Source organism: Rhipicephalus microplus, chromosome X (genome assembly GCF_043290135.1).
Source record: "Rhipicephalus microplus isolate Deutch F79 chromosome X, USDA_Rmic, whole genome shotgun sequence".
NCBI lineage: Eukaryota > Metazoa > Arthropoda > Arachnida > Ixodida > Ixodidae > Rhipicephalus > Rhipicephalus microplus.
Window position 1 is genome coordinate 456,980,524 of NC_134710.1, and position 22,580 is coordinate 457,003,103.

The 22,580-nt window shown below is 44.0% G+C and overlaps 1 protein-coding gene across 6 annotated transcripts in view; it reads left to right on the forward strand.

Annotated features, from left to right (window-relative positions):
* Positions 1 to 22,580, forward strand: part of LOC119160848 (sodium-coupled monocarboxylate transporter 1) — a 407,992-nt gene that overhangs the window by 119,884 nt on the left and 265,528 nt on the right. For 5 of the 6 annotated variants that reach the window (XM_075880646.1, XM_037413103.1, XM_037413106.1 and 2 more), the window contains exons 3-5: positions 10,409 to 10,474; positions 17,180 to 17,231; positions 21,067 to 21,134. In XM_075880646.1, coding sequence (XP_075736761.1) covers positions 10,409 to 10,474; positions 17,180 to 17,231; positions 21,067 to 21,134 — 186 coding nt within the window. The remainder of the gene's footprint in view (positions 1 to 10,408; positions 10,475 to 17,179; positions 17,232 to 21,066; positions 21,135 to 22,580) is intronic. The other variant, XM_037413108.1, reaches the window with a different exon arrangement.

Here is a 22,580-nt window from a genome sequence, read left to right on the forward strand (position 1 = left end):
CGCCGTACAAACTGGTCTGCGGAAAGACCCCGCGAACCACGCTCGACACCATGTTACCCATCATTACCGTCGAAGAAACACTCGATGGGAGCGAGTACCTTCAGTGCGCCGAAGAGGCTCGACAACTCCCCACTTCCGCATCAAGAGCAAACAGATGACAGATAGCCGCCCTTACAATATTTGGCGGTGCTTCGTGGAGTACATGCTCGGTAAACGTGTTTTGGTATGGACGACCATAAGCCAAACTGCACCCAGTGAAAAACTTTTGCGCCGGTATTTGGGACCATACATGGTAATTCAACGGCTCGGCCCACTCGAATACGAGGTTGTTCCCGACGGCATCATGAACTCTCAACGATGTCGATCGCGACCTGAAGTCTCCCATGTAGTGCGTCTCAAGCCGTTTCATGCGCGTTAATGAACTCAGTGTATTTTGTTGTTGTTGTTGTTGCTTTAGTAATATGCTTGTACTTTCTTACAATATTTTTGTACTTAAATCTTTTGCTAAAGCATCGAGATGATGCCTTTTTCAGAGGGAGCTACGCCGCGTACCTTTCTTCAAGTTTTGTTATCGCCATGTTACACTATGTTCAGGGCAAACCACGCCTACGTTGTTAGAGAAGCTTCGAGGCTGATCATTATAGGATTACGCCCACTTCGTGAATCTTTCAGATTATTCTGGAAACAACGTCACCGCTAGCGATAACACTAGAATGTTCGATGACAAGTGTATAAATGCCGACACGCTTTGCCACTTATCAGTTAATCAACGGCCGACGCTCCCTTTGCCGCTGTCAGTCTAAGACTGCTGCTCTAGTCCAACTTTCCAATTACTGGGCACAGGTTCGCCCCAATAAACATTTTATTATTACATTCTCAGTGTGATTCATTCGTCCACGTCACGACTGATGACAATATTAGGAATATATGAATAAGCACATAGAAGATATGGATGGATATATTCACCCAGCAGGCAAAATGCTAATGGATATGTGCGAAAGGCTTGACTTATATATTTGCAACAGCACCGAAAAATGTGAAGGGCAGATGACATGGGAGGCGGGAAGGCTGCAGTCGACGATAGAATATGCAATAATATCACATAGGCTGTATGATCGGCTTAGGGTGACGAACATCGATCAATAAGGCTCCATAAGTTTAGGAAGTGATCACAACAAGTCGAGTTGAGCTTTGGAAGAGAAATAAAATTGGAAAGGAGACATTACGAGTAACAAGACGGTAATATTCATTCAAAAAGGAAAACAGAATTAGCAACTAAAGATATTGAGAAAATATTCACCAAGGATAGTAAAACAGGGTGGACTTACACAAATCTAACTCTATTGTTTTAGTTAAAGCTTGCTAAGGTACCAGTCAAATTAAACGGAAAAAGCAAACACAAACCCCAAAGCTGGTGGAGTGAGGAAGTTAAGAGAGCCATAGTAAGACGCCAGGAAGCCTCCAGGCAACACAGGTGTGCCAAACAGAGGGGTGAACCGGAAGATGATGTCAAAAGAAAATGGGATAACTATCTGATTTACAGAAGGGAAGCATTCGATTTGATCATTGACAAGATTAGAAGACAGGGGGCCCACTCGATGAAGGAAGTAAAGAAAAAGGATCGAAAAGCACCTACAAAGTTTTGGAACCATCTTAATTCACTGAGCAATAAGACAAGCATCAAACAAAGTTTTATATCTACATATCAAGGGGTTAGACTAGAAGGTGATGAGGCAGGGTAATATATAAAAACAACAATGACAGAAAAATTTAAACACAAAGAAAGCGCTGCATGCACCGCGCCAGATGAGGATGGACCACTTAGCTCAGTGACTCTTCTGGGACAACGAGAGTGGCAAAAGGGCAGAAAAAATAGTTGCTAATAGCACATCGACAGGCCCTCATGACATCCCAATCATGATAGTAAAGAAACTAAGACCAAACTCTAAGCAAGCCTTTGGAGAGGCAGCGAGCAAAGCAATTATGAAGGCTGGAGCTCCCAATGGGTGGAAACTAAGAAGGATAAGCATGATCTGTAAAGAAACGGGGGACAAAGCCGAATTAAACAACTACCGTCCTGTAACAGTGACATAAGTAGCTTACAGGTTGTTGATGCAGATAGTGAAGAAAAGACTACAGACAAGGGTGGAGAATGAGGTAGTTCTGGGAGAACTGTAAGATGGGTTCCGTAAAGGAAGCAGGTTGGAGGACAATCAGTTTTATTGATGTAGTGTATTGAAATAGCAGAAAAAGAAAGCAGGCCTCTGTGGCTGGCATTTCTAGATATCAAGGGAGCCTACAATAGTGTGATTCAAGAAGACTTGTGAGGAATTCCGGACACACCAGATGTGGAAGATAGAATAACTAATCTTCTAAAGGATATCTATAAAAGTAACAAGGTAGAACAGGTATCTCAACCTACAGAGATACAACGCAGGCTTTGACAGGGATCTCACTTGTCACCTTTGATATTTATGCTGTATCTCCAGACACTAGAAGCCAAATTAGAGGGGAGTCGACTCGCAAACAGCCTGTGTTTTGCCAATCAAGGAAAACACATTGAACAGTCAATACCAGCATTGATGGATGCAGATGTTATAGTAATATTTGCAGACAACAAGGAATATCTGCAGGTATTGACAGAAATCTGTCGTAATGAGGGAAACAGGTTAAACTTGAAGTTAAGCAGAGAAAATTGGCAATCATGATTTTAATGATAACAAAGGTAGTGAGTATAAGATGGAGGAAGTAACGCTAGAAATAGTGGATAAATACAAATACTTGGGGTATAGATAAATAACACGGCTGAGTGTCTAGGGAGCACCAAAAATACGTAATGACTAAGGGCACAAGGAATGCAGCTGCAATGAAAAAAAGGGCACTGTGGAACTGAAATAGGTATGACGTTGTGGGAGGGATTTGGAAAGGTGTCATGGTCTCGGGTTTGACGTTCGGCAATGCGGTCTTGTGCATGAAATCGGAAGTTCAAATAAGATTAGAAATAAACAACGTGTCATAGGTAGACTTGCTGTGGAAGCACACGGGAGCACCCCAAATCAGGGGTTTCAAGGAGACATGGGATGGACATTGTTTAAGTGCAGGGAAGCTAGCAGCAAGATAGAGTTGGAGGAACGATTGAGAAAAATGAGAGAGGAGCGTTGGGCTAGGAAAGTTTTCAGTTACTTGTACATGAAGAATGTCGATACTAAATGGAGGAAACGAACTTAAAAATTGTCAAGCAAGTATTCAAACAACAGAAAAATACCAAACAGAAACATGGGTTAAGAAGAATGTGAAAAAGACAGAGAGGGAGATATAGAAGATGGGAATGCTTACGAAATCGTCACTCGACACCTACCGAACTTTTAAGCAGGAAATTGCAAAGGAAAGATGTACGATAATTGTCGGGGCAGTCCTCTGCTCTTCGAGGCTAGAACGGGAGCGTTGCGGACCAAGACGTACGGAAAAATATATGAATGCGCAGACACGGTGTGTAGTGCATGTAGAGAGAAGGAGGAAATGGCTGAACATTTCATAATGTTTTGTAAAGGGCTCGACCCTGTAGTCGAAGATAATGGCGCCGAAGTTTTCAAATCATTGGGGTTAAGGGACAGTGAAGGCAAAATAGACTTTAAAAGGGTAGAAATAACCAGGAGGGGGCTGAATGATTGGTGGCTACAAACCAGGCGTGAGTGAAATTAAGTCCCTAAACAAACAGGGATAGTACTTAACTTTATGGCTATGGGACGTGAGCCACCGCCCGATCTAAAGGGCACAGCCGAATACATCCAACCATTCATCCGATTGGTGCTTTTGCTCTCGATAAACGCTCTGCTAGAAGCCACTGGAGTGCGCATACACGTGCTCCCGTCTTTTCTCTCATAAAAATTGACACTGTACATTAGTACACACGATATGCTGAGAAATGTGTTGCAAATAGAGATATATACTCGTTTTGCGAGATGTATCACGTTGCATATACCAAATACTCAAAGAGTATTTAAGCCATTACCAAACATTGGTGTACATTCGATACTGTCATCATTTCTTACTACATCCTTTTTATGGCAATATCATCATCATCATCATCAGCCTGACTACGTCCACTGCAGGACAAAGGCCTCTCCCATGTTCCGCCAGTTAACCCGGTCCTGTGCTTGCTGCTTCCAATTTATACCCGCAAACTTCTTAATCTCATCTGCCCACCTAACCTTCTGTCTCCCCCTAACCCGCTTCCCTTCTCTGGGAATCCAGTCAGTTACCCTTAATGACCAGCGGTTATCCTGTCTACGCGCTACATGCCCTGCCCATGTCCATTTCTTCTTCTTGATTTCAGCTATGATATCCTTAACCCCTGTTTGTTCCCTAATCCACTCTGCTCTCTTCTTGTCTCTTAAGGTTACACCTACCATTTTTCTTTCCATTGCTCGCTGCGTCGTCCTCAATTTAAGCTGAACCCTCTTTGTAAGTCTCCAGGTTTCTGCTCCGTAGCTAAGTACCGGCAAGATACAGCTGTTATATACCTTCCTCTTGAGGGATAGTGGCAATCTACCTGTCATAATTTGAGAGTGCTTGCCAAATGTGCTCCACCCCATTCTTATTCTTCTAGTTACTTCAATCTCGTGGTTCGGCTCTGCGGTTATTACCTGCCCTAAGTAGACATAGTCTTTTACAACTTCAAGTGCACTATTACCTATCTCGAAGCGCTGCTCTTTGCCGAGGTTGTTGTACATTACTTTCGTTTTCTGCAGATTAATTTTAAGACCCACTTTTCTGCTCTCCTAGTCTAACTCCGTAATCATGAGTTGCAATTCGTCCCCCGAGTTACTCAGCAATGCAATGTCATCGGCGAAGCGCAGGTTACTAAAGTACTCTCCATTAACTCTTATCCCTAACTGTTCCCATTCTAGGCTTCTGAAAACCTCCTGTAAGCAAGCGGTAAACAGCATTGGAGAAATTGTGTCCCCCTGCCTTACACCCTTCTTGATTGGTATTCTGTTGCTTTCTCTATGAAGCACTATGGTAGCAGTTGATCCCCTGTAGATTTCTTCCAGAATGTTTATATATACTTCATCTACGCCCTGATTCCGCAGTGTTTGCATGACGGCTGATATTTCTACTGAATCAAACGCCTTCTCGTAATCTATGAAGGCTATGTATAGTGGTTGGTTATACTCTGAGCATTTCTCTATTACCTGATTGATAGTATGAATGTGGTCAATTGTTGAGTAGCCTGTTCGAAATCCTGCTTGTTCCTTTGGTTGATTGAATTCTAATGTTTTCTTTACTCTGTTAGCAATTACCTTTGTAAATAGCTTGTATACTACAGAGAGCAAGCTGATCGGCCTGTAATTCTTCAAGTCCTTGTCATCTCCTTTCTTATGTATTAAGATGATGTTGGCGTTCTTCCAAGACTCTGGTACTCTTCCCGCCAGGAGACACCTCGTAAACAGGGTGGCTAGTTTTTCTAACACAATCTGTCCTCCATCTTTCAGCAGATCTGATGTTACCTGATCCTCACCAGCAGCTTTGCCCCTTTGCATGCTCTCCAAAGCTTTTCTGACTTCTTCTATCATTACTGGTGGGGTGTAATCTGGGTTACTGCTAGTTCTTATAGTATTAAGGTCGTGGTTGTCTCGGCTACTGTACAGATTCCTGTAAAACTCCTCCGCTATCTTAACTATCCTATCCATATTGGTAGTTATTTTGCCTTCTTTGTCCCTTAGTGCATACATCCGACTTTTGCCTATCCCAAGTTTCCTCTTCAATGCTTTGACACTTCCTCCGTTCAATGGCAATATCAATCATAGCTAACTCTCGGCGGATTTTGGCCATTGCGTCATATATATATATATATATATATATATATATATATATATATATATATATATAGTCAAGTAGATCCTAAATGCATATATATATATAAATATATATCTAGGGGAAAGAATGCACGAGAAACTATGGCTCAGGTGCCAGCTCGTAATAAGTTCACGTGCTACGTGACGCCATACAAGCTCACAAAGAATGTGCCACACTCGCCGCCATGGCTAATGATGGTGCTAACTGACAGCCTTACGTTCAAATTCACATATATACCCGATAATGTGACTGGGAGGATGGCCACCATGGTAGCTCAGTGGTAGAGCATCGAACGCGTTAGTCGAAGTTCGCAGGTTTGGTACCTGCTCACGGCAACTTATGTTTTCAGCCACTTTTATTTCTTCAGCTATACATTACAATTTGGTCTAGTAACTTTACTCTACTTTTGTTGCCATTACTCTAAAACACGTTATATATATATATATATATATATATATATATATATATATATATATATATATATATATTCGCGAGAAATAAGTTAAACTGTTCAATTGTTTTAGCCCTTGCGCTTGTTTACCGAGTCAATTCCTGCATGTAGAATAACCCATTTCAAGTAGTGAAAGTGCATGGTCCATCTGGTTCTCAACCTGGAACTTCTGGAACTTTGCAGCCGGACACTTCAAGGACCTTCTGCAATGACTGCACCCCGCACCCGCACCCGTGCCTGCCTTCTACCCTGGTGCTGTCTGGCAGCGTTACCCCCGTTATTTGTGGCACAAACGACCAAGATGTGGACAACTGCATCGCTGAGTATGAACTGGTCAGCGCTTACATCTAGTGGAATGCATCCGAAAAGCTCACAAATGTGAACTTTTACCTGACCTACGTTATGTAACTGTGGTACAAGAATCAGCAAAGTGATTTCAGTACCTAGTCAGAATTACCGAAAACTCTATCGGAAGTCTATGGCCTTCCTGCTGTCCGCGAGCTTCGTGCTGAGCAGCGCTTGCGTGGCGGACGGAGTACAGAGAAAAGATGTGACTTTCACAAGCAACATCGAAAATGTGCTCATTCTTTTTAAGCTCGTCAACTTGACTCTGGACGAGGCAGGTAAGATCAAGCACTTCATGAAAGGAACTGACGACGGTGCATTCAAGATACTTGCTGCGAAAAGTCCTCAGACAGTCGACGAAGTGATCCAGCCCTGCCAGAGCTATGATGAGCTACGTAGGTAGCACGCTTGCACACGTTGCGCTGCTCAAGACACCACGAACATCTTATCCCTGGACTTTCACAATGACACTGCCAACGACTCTGCTTTGACGACACTCATGAAGCAATTCGTTTGCGACGAGACTATCCAGCAGGTATGTATAACGACCAAAAAATCCAGCCGGTGGTGCCCTTGTCACCTTCGCTTCACCAGGTCATTGAATCGCAAGCTGCCAAAGCGTTGCCGCCAGCTTATATTCCACTATCTGGTACCGTACTACTGGCGTATGCTGCCACTGTTGCTCGGCCGTGTGCTCCACCATCTCCGGCTATCTACGAAGTAACTAGCATCGTTTATTCGTCACCGCAACCTGCCCACCTGTTGAGCGTCTCGTCTCCAGCTGTGAACAAAACAACTCGGAACATTTATATGCCGCCGCCCCCTTCACAGTGGTTTACGGTCACTTATTCAGCGAACAGTGCCCCTACCATAAGCCAATGGCGCACTCCTCATAATCGGTGATTATGTTTTTCATGTGGCATTCCAGGCCACTTGACCCGTTACTGCCGCCGTCACAGCTTCCCTTCTCAACACATTGCAGGGGTCTCACCTGACATGCCTACTTAACCACGATATCCTGCTTCTGCCGATTCGCCTCTGACGTACTTCCCGGTCGCCGACCATCCGGTGCAAGCCAATCGGCTTCTCCTCGTCACCTATCAATTTGTTCAATGTTACGTTGCAACAGCTTAACACCAAGAAAAACTGACAGGCGCAGTTTCGAAGACAAGAACTGCGTTGTCGGCAAAAAATTTAAGGACCTAACTGCTGTCCACCTAAAGAAATGAAATTTTATATTGATGGCTTTATGGTGCACAGACGTGTTGACAGTGTTGGAGCCGTATTTGTGATAAGCCAGATTCTGCCGTAGTTTGAAGAAAGTGACCACTCAACTTACCAATCTCTCTTTTCAGAGAGTTACGTCCCACCATGTTCAGCCTTCAGCATTGTGCAGCGCGAATTGTCTTTCAAGGTGTGATGTACGTTGTCGAATTTGTAGCTTTATTCCGTTCTTCGCAAGACGTTATCTTAGGTGAAACTTTTTTTTGTCAAGTTCTGCTTTGGTCAACTGCGCTCGTTCCGAACTCGCGTTACCTGCGCTGTGCTTTGGCACTGATGATGGCCCTTCGTGTCCAGTGTTTGCTGCTTCTTACGTTGACATTTTGCCTTTCTCACTTGTTCTCCCGGTGACGTGTGCCTCTCCTCCAAAATCATCTGTGTTATTTATGTCTTCGGTCACCTTTGCGTGCTGTCGCAATTGCTTGCTTCCGTTCGGCATCATCACTTTTCGCAACGGCCACGCGGCCATTTATGGATGCAATCTCTCGGACAGCCCGTCATGCCTACTACGTGTAGAATGCCTGGGATGCTACGAACTTTACGAGTGCGTTCTCCCCGCTTCTTTGCCCGATTCTATGGCCTCGCTACAATTTGTGGCGTCAACCCTCCTAACACGCCAAATATAGTGCTGGACGTCTTCTCGGATGCCATTGAGTTTGAGCTCACATCAACTCAGCGCCAACAGATTTTAAGCCTTCTACAATGTTTTAACTTTCATTAGAACATGACCAGTCAGGCTAAGGCTGAGCCTCCGCCGTCGTTCACAATGTTGACACCAGTCAAAAGCCCCACAAAGACAGCGTTCTTACCATGTGCCATCTGCTGAATGCTGTGTCATCGACGAACAAGTGGACGATATGTTCAACTTGGCATAATCGAGCCAATCTACAGTCCATGGGTTCACCGGTACTTCTTGTCAAGAATAAGGATGGATCCATCAGGTTCTGCTTTGACTACCGCCGACCCAACAGCATAACGCACAAAGGCGTTTACCCTCTACCTTGCATCGATAATGCGTTAGACTGCCTACAAAGAGCAGAGTTGTTTTCTTCATTATATTTACTCTCCGACAACTCGCAGGTGGCCATAGAAGAGAATGACTGCCCGAAGACAGCCTTTGAAACACCGGACAGACCATATCAATTCACCGTCACGCCCTTCGGACTCTGCAGCGCACCTGCTACTTTCGAAAGAATTATGGATACCATTTTGCGAGGGCGGAACTGCGAAACGTGCCTCTGTTCTTTGAACAATATTGTGGTATTGTCAAGCGACTTTGCGACCCACATCAGCCGCCTCGAGCAAGGTCTTACGTGGCTTTTCACGGCGATACTACAACTTAATTTGAATCAAAGCCATTTCGGCGCTCGCAAGTTTATAATCCTCGGCCATGTAGTTTATAGGGACGGTATCCTTCCACAACCAACAAAACGTAATGTAGTCGCGGTGTTCTCAAAACCAACTACCATCAAAGAACTCCGACACTTCATCGGCCTATGCTCGTACTTCCGGTGCTACACCTATTATTTTGCCTACATTATCACACCGTTGACCAATCTCCTTGCCGGAAGTTCAGGCTATTGATAATTGGCGGTACGCAGATCAACCGATATTTCATAAGCCTGGTGAGTTCACGTTTCTAAAGATATGTTCACCGACTTAACACAACACAGCTGTATTCTCCAAACAAATTTGACGTTGCTTATGCGTGTTCAGTAGCACCCGCGAAACGGTGCTAAAGGCGCGCTTTGAATCGACTTTTATGGTTTTTTTCAGCTAGATAACTGTCGTTGAGACGCGCATCAAAACTGGCCCCTTTCTGTACCCTTTCTCGATGTAGAACAGTGAGCGCACGTGTCGTATGCCACAGCGCTACAGGAGAGGCAAAAGGGTTACTCCACGGACCGCAGTTTTCAAAGAAACCAGTACAAGAAATAACCAAGGGCGTTCGTTTGCACTATCAGTGTCAAATGAAACCCGAACATCGGTAAGTCTTCGCGATGGTATAGTATACGACGTCCACATATAACGATTCACACGCCGGCGAACCCTGTTCTGCTGCTCTGCGCATGTATGTTTGCCTGTTCATTGTGATGAGTGGACCACACCTACTATACCACAACGAAGGCTTGCCGTGTTCGGGTTTTATTTGATGCAGACAGTACATAGTTGACACTTTAGGCATGCAGCTCCAAAACGAAAACAGAACTGTGATAGTTGTTTATGCTTTCTCTGTGTCTACTTATGATTTTGTTGAGCGCCCTTAGTTGTGTTTAACAGCAAGCTGCAAGTGTTGAGCTTTGACAATTACACACTCGCCATGTGGGTGTTCTTTTCGTGCGTCACTTGTGCTTGAGAACCGCGCAGCAAAATTTCAGCTACTTGGCGTTTTTCGTGTTAGATTCTAATTTGTTGATATCGCATTCATTGCTTCGCCATTGCGATGAAACTGTTACTTCTTTTTTTTCGCAGTACATCCGAATGCGTTATGACAGGACCATCGCTGTCATCACATCTCTTACTTATATCATGCTGTCGGTACGTACAGATTCACTATTTATTTTCACACTGCATCATGAACACCATGTTGACAGAATCAGCTAATCATTGCGCTCTAAAGCGTGCCCCTGCTCATCAGCACCTGGAAATGGTGTCACTGGGTCATGGTGACGCTTAACCCAGGCCATCTTGTTGGATAGGCAGGTGGTATGGCATGACAGCCTTTTAGAACACAGAATACCGGGAAACCCTACAATTTATCTCAGTGGTTGTAGGAGTCATTCCGGACCAAACGTTGCACCTGATCCACAATTACAAATTTCTGCGAGTTTTTGAATATATACAGCGACTCTCTCAAAAAATACTATAAACTCTCGCAACTGAAGCGCTAATTTAGAAATAACAAATATGAGAACAAATAGGAATGCACTTGCACTGCGGAATAGATATTGGTACATGCATGAAAGCAAACGAGCAAATATTTCTCTGCACCAAACGTTCAAAAACATAAGCGCCACAACAGATAGCAGCTGCTAAATTCAATGCTAAAATACATGACAACAAATTTAAAAAATGATCTCCTCGACAGAAGGTTACGGTGAGATACTAAAACTGCGTTGTAACTGATCTTACTTTGATGAACAGCGCAGTTTGTTTAGTACTATCTATCTATCTATCTATCTATCTATCTATCTATCTATCTATCTATCTATCTATCTATCTGTCTGTCTGTCTGTCTGTCTGTCTGTCTGTCTGTCTGTCTGTCTGTCTGTCTGTCTTTTTGAGATGCGTTTCTTAAAAGTCGCCAAGCCTGCGTGGTCGTGGTGGTGGTGGTGGTGGCAGAAAACATTTTTTTACAGAAAATGTAATAGAGAGTTGCGGTATATTGAATGTTTGAGTGGCAAGACCCTATTCCGTGATGCCAAAGCAGTTGGCCGCTGCTCGAGCGCGACCCACCAAGAAGCGTTGGGCATCCAAGGTCGAGCAGCCGAGCAGGTACTCCTCCCAAGTCTCTCTGGTTGGGATGAAAAAGGCGGTGAAAGAAGATGAGGGTTGGTGGGGCACGAAGCGATGACGTGGTATGTGTCAGCCAGGACCTGACTGGTCGAGATGGTGCTACTTATTTCCGGCATAAAATGGCTGGCGGCCGCCGGACTAAGGTAGGTGTTCGTCTGGCGGCTGCGTAGTATACGCTCGTCCGCTTTTTCCCTATCACGTGCGGGGTCCGGGTAGAGGCGACGTGAAGCCCGTTAATAGGCAAGGATTTCGCGAAAGCGTGTCAGGTTCGTATTGCCAGATTGTGATTTGGGACATGGAGTGGCAACGGCCCCGATGAGAAGAAGCGCGGGCCGTGGCATCGGCCACCTCGTTGCCGGGCAGGCCCGAGTGGCCCGGAGTCCATACTATACGAATGTTAGTATGGACTCCAGGGTTAAAGCACCAAGAGGCTGCCCGAAGTAGGTGAGCTGCCAGCAGGGCGATGAAACCCTGAATATATTTGGAACAGAGGCGCAGCACAGTCACAGCGCAAGGGTAGCCTTTTAGAACCTTTTCGAAACGCTCCTTGGGTAACTGCAGCAAGCACACTTGTTCGGTACCACTGTGGCATTAGTAATCATTATTTCAAGGTAGTAGAACGGCATTCGCTGTGCTATTTTTTGTCATTCTTCAGAGAAGCGTCGTATCCGCTAAACACTTTCAAGGAATTTTGTCTTATATATTCATGCAGAAGCTGACGGCAATGAGGAATTATGCCTGAAGTCCGTATGCGCCACAGTTAGTAGGTGATAAAAAAAACAAGGTTTTGTAATGAATTGCAGCACTAGACGAACAACTCGTTACGCTATTCGCATTTTGTGACACCCCATTGTTATTATGCTGTTCTAAAACGCTTTATTACTCGTGGTAAAGTGACTCCTTTCATGACATGAAGTCTGCTCAAGTGAACTTGTGAATATTTCACAAGCACTGGCGTGGCTCAGTGATAGAATACTGTACTGGCATGGATTGGACCCGAGTTTGAGCCTCACTCTGTCATTAGTACTGTTTTTTTTTATTTCACGGTTGTGGTTTCGGGCACCGGCGGCAATAGCAAACAACTATGGCACCGCACGTGACCCGAGTTTTGATCTCACAACAGCTTTCGCTGTAAATTAACTGGAGAAAACTCTGGCACTGCGTTTGTTAAGCGGCCATTGGATTGATGGCTTGTGCTCGCACTTGCCTGGTCTTCATAGTTTTGGGTGGGGAATCTCACTGATGGCTTCGTTTATTACAGTGTTCGCGTTTTGTTTGAAAAAAAATAACGAACCCTCTTGAACTTCGGGACCCGATTTGAAATGGTAAGCCTGATAGAAAAGATGGTGAAGCGCAACGCTGAACATTAGGTGATTTTTGTTTCGTGACAGAACAGCTCCAAGATACGCAAACACCAAACAGAGCCAGAAGTACGAAGATTACACAAATCTCTGTATACTCATCCCTCTCATGCTCGCTTGAACGCCGTGCGATGCAGCTCCCAGACACTATAGGCCCGGAGTTCTCTGTAGTGTATATTTATGAAACTCAATGAGTTATAAAATAGGGTCTGACAAATACATCTGGCTCGTCATGACATAAATATTGTTACGGTGCTTCTCGCCCCGTCATAATATTGCGAAAATGTCACGTATCTCGTGGAACCTTTTCCTCTATACACGTGAGGCACATACCTGTAGATCATGGCCCACGGTAGGCACGTACGCGCCACATGTGATTGACGATTTGTATCTTTTGTATCTTTCTACGACCGGCAAGAACAAAGATTCGTAATTTAAATGCAATTGAGTTAAAAAAACTGCCAACGGCAGCGTTAATCCCATTAATGCAACAAATTAGGTTCCCAGTAGGAACCTAACACAAGGTTTTTGGCTTTGCAGTCAAGTAGTCTACTACAGGGCCACGCATGATCTCGAATCTGGTTTGGGAAAAAATTGTATGCAGAGGTTTTCGGGGCCTGCCTGGCCGGATCATGGTCAGAGCTCTGTGTTTTCGGGTGAATCCAAAAAGAGTCCCTTAAACATTGCTTGGTAAATTTCTTGCCAATTTAGCATTTTCGGATAACCGCTTACAATGAGAGGAAATTCTGAACGGTAAATGTACATATTCACAATTTATAATCCCCAGTTGGAATGAGTGCACCTCCATCAGTGGCAATAGCCTCATAAAATTTGCTTGCGTCTATTACAAATAGTCTTATTTTGTTGTACGAGGAAACAAGTGGCTTTGTATTGCGCGTATACATGTTTGCTATGGTCAAACAGTTCAGAATTTCAGATATCTGAAATACATTTACTGGCTCCGCAATTATTTCAGGTGTTATATCATTTCTTTTAACAATTTAGTATATTGAGAATATTTATAGCAATAGGAAAAAGTAAGTGTTCCGTTATTTTTCACCATAAAAAGGGGAGACTGGAAGAAAAAGTGAGGAAAGAGTTTGAGTAGCAGTCGTCCCAAAAGTATGCCGTCATGATTAATACAGCACTGCACATGAATAGCCTTACTAACAGTGTAAACAAAGAGCTATTGGGAAAAAGAAGATGAAAGAACAGATAAGAAAAATCATTGCCGCCAGTGCAACCCAACTTTGCTGCAAAAGATAATGCCACACTGCAACAACATATCATGCGAAATTAAACAACGAATTTCCAATATTTGGGAATTTACGAGATATGAGCTCCGATAAAGGCCACTTTCCTATAAAAATACTCCAGAAAGCACTTTCGAAAGTTCAAAAGTTCTTTGCTTATACACGAAATGAATGCTGACGATTAGGCAAACCATCATGCAGGATACAGTCATCCTTGAAATGATAATGTTTGATAAATGTATGCTTGTCGGCGTTGCTGTGTTGCTGCGTCCCTTCGAGCCCTCAGCTTAGGGTCAGACTGGCAGCGGAGCCACTGAGCCGCTGCATTGAGCCCCTTACGGTCAAACCCATTAAAAAAAATCTGAAAACATGCAACCCTAATGGTAGCCCACTGGAAAGCACAAAATCTTACTTTCTGCGACCATGGAAAACTCCCCTGCCAGCCTGCAGTTCTGGAGAACAGAAGTATTACGACCACATACTACAAAATCCTGCGGTACTTTATTCTCCACCAAATAGACTTTGTTCATCCTCACACAAAGTTAAATACAACGCAGGCACTAACCCTCAAAACAAAAATAAATGCATATGGATTTGTATTGCATTCTAGATTAATTACATAAGTTTAATCTCGACATTTATTCCGATAGCTCCTGCACGCACTGCAACGAATTCACTGGCTTAGAGCATCTGCTCTGTCGTTAGCCCTCGTTATGAGGCACGGCTTCAATGAGCGCAGAGAAGTAGCTATGCGCTATGAAGAGCTTTGATGTCGGGGTCAAACATTGGGCTGCCCAGAGGGCACACGATGCAGAGTCCAGGCTTGGCCTCACTGCCCCAATGTGAGACCGGCCCACTGGACGTTGAGTCATCTACCTCAATACTAGCCATAATTTTCCGCATCTATCCATTCATCCACGCCGGTGCAATGGTGGTGAAGCGTCAGCAGTGGTTGCAGTGATTTCCATGTAATTTTAGAAACTTTGCATATATACTATGATACAGGAGTCACGTCAGGTTAACGTTCGTTGCACACTTAAGGGCCATCCACTGAAAAAGCAAAAGCGCAACGTACATATCAGCTTACGTTGTTTTAAACGTTTTTGATTTTCTGACCATTTCTTTCTCTGTTTTTTTTATCCTTTCTGTCTTTCTGCCTTTCTATTGCAGAGTTGTTAAGGTCGACGTTAGCATGTGTCGTATAAAGTGAAAATGATCGTTATCGTGAACTCGCTCTGACTATTGTCGGCTTCTTCTCTCTCGCCTTCCTTCCTTCTTGTTCCCAGAACACGTGCGTCCTCTTGCGCCAGAGGGCGCACGATGCAGCAAAGGATGCATAGGCATAGGTTGCAACAACTCTGATTTGTGAAACAACGACAACAGAGAGAGACATAAAGCGAGACATAGGGATATACGGAAAAGAATAGAAACGAAACGAAAGAAATATTTCACTTGAGTTAGCGTGTGCGTTGAACACTTAGCTAGGCCTTCGCAGCACTTCGATAATACGCAGGTTGCATGCACAAACACAAGCTTCATATGTTCAAACTGTATGAAGACGTCCATTGTGTTAAGCTGTCCGGACGACCTCCTATCGTTAGTCGGGGACAAAAAAACTAACGGCAAGGAAAGTAAAAGCGCAATAAAAATGTATTAAAAAGAGATCAATGTGTATAGTAATCAAAAAGAAATATTAATTATTTACTGGAACACTATTCCTTGTTACAAAACGTAAGATACAACATAATGAAATGATGATGATATTACATTTGGCAAGCGAACAAGACTTGTTGAGCAACACCTTTTGTGTGTTTAAAATATTGCAGAGAACGACAGAATATAACTTGGAAAAAAATGCGATTCCAAAGAGCAACACCACAGAAGCAAGGTGCAAACCTGCAATAGTTCAATCTGATTTTAGGTAATGGAAGGTTGTTATGCTCAGAATTTAACCGCCTATTTTTCAAGGCGTTGAATAGTGTCAGATAAACGACTTAAGTGTTACCAATGAGTATAAGCAGCATCGTGACTGACTAATATTGAAATCATAATAAATTAAGGTAAGAACGTACGGTTGTCAAATTTCGGCTGCTTTCATGATAACGCCATTACGAAATAAAATCCTGACATGTATGATAGCAAGACTCTGCCAAACTCAAAGAGCCCAGAGGAGCGGGTACCAATGACTGAAAAGAACTCTTCTAACCGCTTCACCACATACATAGAAGGGCAGCGTTGCCGAGTGGTCTAACGCGTCACACCGCATAGCATTATGTTACTAGTTAGACCATCCAGTCAAGCACTGTTTTTTCTAAGTAGGTTTTGTTAGTAAGTTTATGTATACTAACAGTCGTGGCAAATATAGGTGACAGCTTGCTGCCCAAGAGTCGCTAGCACTACACGGCTGCGCTGAGATAGAATAGCATTTACGTCGTGAACATTATTTAGACTGCTGCCAATCCCAAGACCAGTTTCACGTTATCTGGTGCTACAGTGTGTGCTGGGGGCTCCTTCAACCATGGCTACCATGTTGCAATGCATAATTAGCACCACTCTACATATCAATACTTAGACAGAACAGAAAACCACGCTGGCGCCGATGGCAATGCCAAAGCCCGTCAATAGTGCCCATGTAAGAGCTAGTACAGGTGCCGTCATCATGTGCCCGGAACCACACGGCCGGTGAAGTGCATGCCAATTGTTCAGAAAATTTATTAGGTTTTGTGAAAATGGATAATTAGCGTAAGCCTGTGAGTTTTTTTTTGTCAAACCAAAATATCATGTGCGACGCATGCTGTAACGGCAGCGTAATTTATTTCCCGAGGTACAAAGCATGTTCAAAAACAAAAGAAAACATGTGTGATTGGATTTGACCCCATATAAACGCGGCTGCCATTCGCGGAAATCTAAGCCACGCCCTCGTGCTCACTAGAGCAATTCCATAGACGCTAAGCCGTCACAACGTAAATTATTTACGAAGCATCGGGCTATGTGGTGCGGTATGTTTGACGTTTCACAGCGAAATGAGTGAGCCGCGCGAGTCTTTTCTGTTCTTCAACTTGTGAGCATTGCAGGTGTTTTACTACTTAACTCAGCAACATATATTTTTTCAGCAAGCCGTCGGTGCAATCGCTCTATACGCATCAGCAGAAGCAGCTTCTACGTGTAAGTATGCCTTTTTCTTCTAACTGTTTGGAAGCTGTGATTGACTTTGCGGGAAAGGCACGTTGCAGGTATATTTTCACGAAAGGTTCGGTGAAAAGTAATAATTTATATGGGGAGTTGAGAAAACCACCATAAAAATATGAGAGATGCCGTAGTAGAAGGCTCAGGAACTTTCGACCACCTGGGGTTCTTCAAAGTGCACACAAACCTGACCACACAGGCCTACAACATTTTCGCCTTCATCGAAAATACAGCTGCCGCAGACTAGATTTGATCCCACCATCGAATCCTGTGATCGATCGGGTTAAAAATAAATGCTTTTTTAGCATGGCCTACTGAAAACAAGACCACGGCCGGTTTCGCACACATATAAACTTACAGACTTTTCATGCTTCAGGGTCTAATAGTTTGTCATGTGGCCGGAAAAAAGTGCAGCTATAATAAATTTACAAGCTAAACGAAACGTCTGTAGAGATCTTTACACAAGCTCCTCATTTTAACAGAGGCATAAGAAGGCAGGGTGAAAGCAGCGTGGCCTCAGTGAACCTTCCACTGTTTGGGTTTTTTAACATCAATTCTATTGCAGTTACAATGACTTGGATTATTGGGGGCTTAGAGAGACAAAAAAGGCATTCACAGAACTGTAATTTGAATAAGCTTCTCAGGTCATTTTGAAGAAGGTGAACACTGTGACAGCCAAGACTGTCCTGACAATGGAAGGGGTTGTAAGCCAGGTATTAGCTTCGTTTCACTAATTACTGTAGCTCTCTCAAGGTTCGCCTAAAGGCTGCGCTTTTCCCAATCTAAAAGCGCATGCCTTGCTGTCTGAGAAACACCGACTTCAGTGAATCCTAAAGGCGATGAGCCAGTTGGTTTATATCTGATGAGATGAAGAAAGGAAGATCAAGAACAAGTAAAAAAGGAAGGCCTCCACAAACAGTCGCTGTTCTTACATCTGATTTATGAAGGCAATCAGGCATGTCGCACACTATCTACTGATCAGACTGGGCAGTGGCGTGGTCTAAAGGGGCTGATTTTTGCGAATATAACTGCGAGAACGATTGTGCCCTAAATACATCATACTCGATCACTACTCATGCATACTAGACGCCAACTCATTGAATCTAAAGGCTCTACAGAGGCCCACAGTGCAATACCATTGCTGCATAATTCTGCCGTTTTCCAACAGGCTGTGTCACGTTATGATGGCAGTGACTTATGTCGACTGTCCACCGCAGCGAAGATAAGGTAATTCTGCGCAACTGTACTGTCCGTGAAAGTGCGAGTGTGCGCTTGCAATCTTGGCTGTGTGGTGTAAACTAACCATTGTGAAATTTAACAAAAAGTAATGTATTTAACTTCAACTTTCAAAAATACACTACAAAACAGGCAGTCAGACTCCACAAGAATTACATCGGGTCGCTCATCATAATTGCGGTTTGTTGCGTGGTCGTTGGTTTGAGTTTTGATGCAGTTTGCATGGAAGAAAAGTTCGCTTTCAACCAACGTTTTTAAAGAGACTGACTCCAATTGATGTAATCAGGGGTTGTAGGATTTCTTCGAGGTTTCTGATTCGGTCATTTCACTGATTCAGACCACTGATTCAGACCAGTGACACCGACGAGGTGCGAGTCAAGAACATCGATCGCGTTCGAGAATAGAGACTGCGCACGGGTAACACTGAAGAGACGCGAGCCAAGGAAGCCGAGCTCAAGCGTCGTCAACGCGTCCCGCCTCCTGGGTCTTTGCGTTTCGAACAAACGTTTACTCAAGTAAACGCTACACCGAGTTTCGCTTCGAAACGTTCTTTAAGGATGCGCTCCGACACCCGTTTCAACCAGGCCAACGCTCTGCGCATCACTGCTGGTTCGCATACCATCAGGGTTTCCTTCGGGGAGATGGGTCATAGTCTCTTTTTATTTCTATCGCTACCTTTTTTTTCTCTTGGCTCCTCGTAAGTGGCAAAATCAGGAAACGAGTCGAATTTTCTGCATGAGTCAGTTGGCTTATTCGCTTGCTAAGAGTCGTCGTGAAGGGCGGCTGCTTTTCGAACGCTTCGAGTCGCTGCCTTGTGCAGTGGGACGCCATATTGTACAGACATTTCTCACTTTACTGACTTTCCTAGGCCGCGCTACCCCGTCGTAGTCAGCGGCTCGTCTATCAGGCACCTGTCCTGTTGACTCTGCTGCGTGTTTTCTAGTTTTCCATTAGAGGAAGCGGTCTCACTGCGTGGTAGTGCTCCCGTCATAAACAATGTTCAAACGGTACATTCGTGGTTGAATTGATGTATGCCCATTTTAGCTGCAAACGTTGACTATGCGTGCCTGTTGAAGGTTGGTGTGCTGTTTCTCTTTTTTTAGTAAACCAGCTATCGAGTTGAATCCATCTATTCATTTTGCACTTTGTTTATGTGTCTCACTCGAAGGGCCCGGCTTGTCGTCCATGTGGCGGGATCACGCGCAAATAAATGGTCGGTAGTGGCATCAAAGTAGGTTAGCACTGCTAAAAACTGTCCGAAGATATGGTGCAACAGTCCGTACGGTGCTCGGTGGCTCACGCAAAGGCTGCTCGTTGAATCTTGGCCGCGACAGTAGCATTTAAACGGAGGTGAAATGGTGGCGACCTGTGTACTGTGTGACGTCAGTGCACGTTAAAGAATGGTGGAACTTTCCGTAGTCCCCCACTGCGGCGTCTCTCATATACATATCGTGGTTTGGGGACGTGAAATTCTAGATATTTTAATTATGCATCCAGGCGGGGTAAATTATGCGAACAAGATCTAAAAAATTGTAAATCATGAAAATAAGGAAGAAATATTTGCAACAAGTTTCTAAGAACATTTTAGAAACATCCGTTTGGCATCCGCACCGTGCTTAAACGGGCTTCACCAAGCACACGCCTGCTCGCCCTTTTAACGGCGTCGGTTTTTCTTGCTGCTGCGAGAGCTCAATCATACACAGAGTCTATATACAAAAGCACAACGAGTATCGCTGGGTGCCTGTGCCACACACTTTTACAGGTTTTATAGTATTCGAGCCGCATTTAGCGCAGGATTTAGAACTACACCAGTCGCTACATAAGAATGATGTAAGCGCTGAATGTGAACTTTTTGCTTTTTTTTCTTCTGTACATGCCCCGCCACTTTGGGCGATGCAAGCGACTATCACATCGATGGCACAACAGTTCGCGGAATGTGAATAAGCTCAGTGGTTTTGCAGGCACGCTATCACTGTTCTGATATAGCCTTTCATAAAGATACCGATACCATTGGTAGTGATTTGGAGGGTGCAGCTCGCACCTTCGCGTGCAAATGCGACAGTCAGTATACGGGCGAAGTACAGCCATTGTGGATTTCGCTCAACAAAGACAGTCGTTTAGGTCTCAGGTATAAATTGTTAGAAACCTAAACCTCGCCCGACTACAGTTTTTGGTGAATTTATACACTAATTAGCGGAACAGACATTTTGGCAAAGACGTTCAGCATATAAACTGCACAGAGAAGCTACATATAAGGGAACAGTTCTTGGAACAGTAACAGTTCTTGGTTCTCTTCGTCAATCGGTTTGTGATCTTCTGTTTAAGATAGAGTAAATCCAACACGTATGCTTTAGCTTTAGCACCTTTGTCACCACGCAGCTTCATGAACGCATTTTTTGTCCGTCATGAATGAGTGGCAGGAAAGGCTCCTAACCAAATAAGGCAATACCTGGAATTGTGTCATATAGAAAGCATCATTTTAAGATAGAGTACATTATAAAACGTATTTTCGGATATTTTTTTCGATCATTATATGCCGTTTATAGCCCTGACTAGCTTATTTTTTTTTCTGTTGCAGTATTGAACTTCCACGTTTCATGGTGCTCCCTTGCGATTGGACTGGCAGCCACTGCATATACATCACTGGTAATCATTGAAGTATAATAATTATAATCACACCAACCTATGAGAATTAGGATAAGTGTAGGAGCAGGTAGATCTCGATTATTTTTGAACAGAAGTTTTATGTAATGAGGTACATGTGTTTAGATATTCTTGAAAAGCCAATATTTTTAGTGCGCCTATTTGTATTAAAATGAAAAACGTGCACGATATGATAGAACAAGTGCTTAAAGCATATACTCGTGTTTTTACTTTTATTATAAACTTTAAAAATGGCAGGTATTGTGCTGTTTTACTGTTTTTGTTTTGTGTTTTTCACGAAGAATATAGCTGGTGGAAGCAAGATGCATTGACTTGGCCTGAAAGCCGAATATATGAACGGAACATTTGTGAGCTATTCCACTATGTTGACCCGCTGTCTAGCGGTTACGGTGCTTGATAGCTGTACCATAGCTCACGGGATCATATGCCGGCCATTGCGGCCGCATTATCGACGGAGGCGAGTGCTAGAGGCCCGTGGGAAGATTTAGGCGTAAAATATAGAACACGTAATGGTGAACATTTTCGCGGCACTCCACTGCAGTTCCTCGCAATTATATTGTGGATTTGTGGTACAAAACTAAAGAAAATATTACTCTCTTAAGGCCGACGACCAGCAAATCTGTGTAGCAGATCATTCAGAGGTTACGCGGAAATATTTTGGTAAAAGGTAAAGACTGATGTAAGTCTTGATGAGTAAGGGTGCTCACCGCAGCGAAAAGCACACGCTGTCATACCCACAACTCGATTCTTAATCGGTGTGCGTCACTTATCTTGATTTCCACGTATTTTCACGGGAGCGCGAACTACGCCCGGCCTCCTTGTTTCAGGCAGAAGTGAACAAAAAAAAACAGTTGTCCCAGTTTTGCCACAAGGGTGAAGCAATGAATGCGACAGCAATAAATTGTAATGTCGCGTGAAGAGCCGTCACCAGATCTAAACGAGGAGCGCACTGCCGAAGACAAAGGCACGCACAAGCAGAACAACCACAGAAAGAGGGTGAGCTAACAACGTTCACAGCTGAACACTCAATTCGCTGCACAAACACAAAGGATGCAGCAAAAAAACTATAGGTATAGACAGGATGAGCGTGAACTGATTAGTGTAACACTTCGCTGCGTTCAAAAAGCGCGCTCTATTGGGAAACCAAAACACTTACCATCCGCGCTGTCCTGGTCGGTCGTCGATTTACACCTTAACTAGAGCGTTGATAACGCGCGTATGGTTTGAACAAGTAGACCATACTATGTCATTCATATATCCATCCGACCATCCGTGCGCCAGTCCATCCGTCCTTCTGTGCATGCATTCGTGCATCGAAAGCCATTTTTTCAGTTTTACCGCAAATGGTAGCGAAGCTAAACTGCCTCCATTTCGCAAAATGTTTGTACTCTGGCACTTAGCGCACCGTCAGACGGCATCCACGAACCA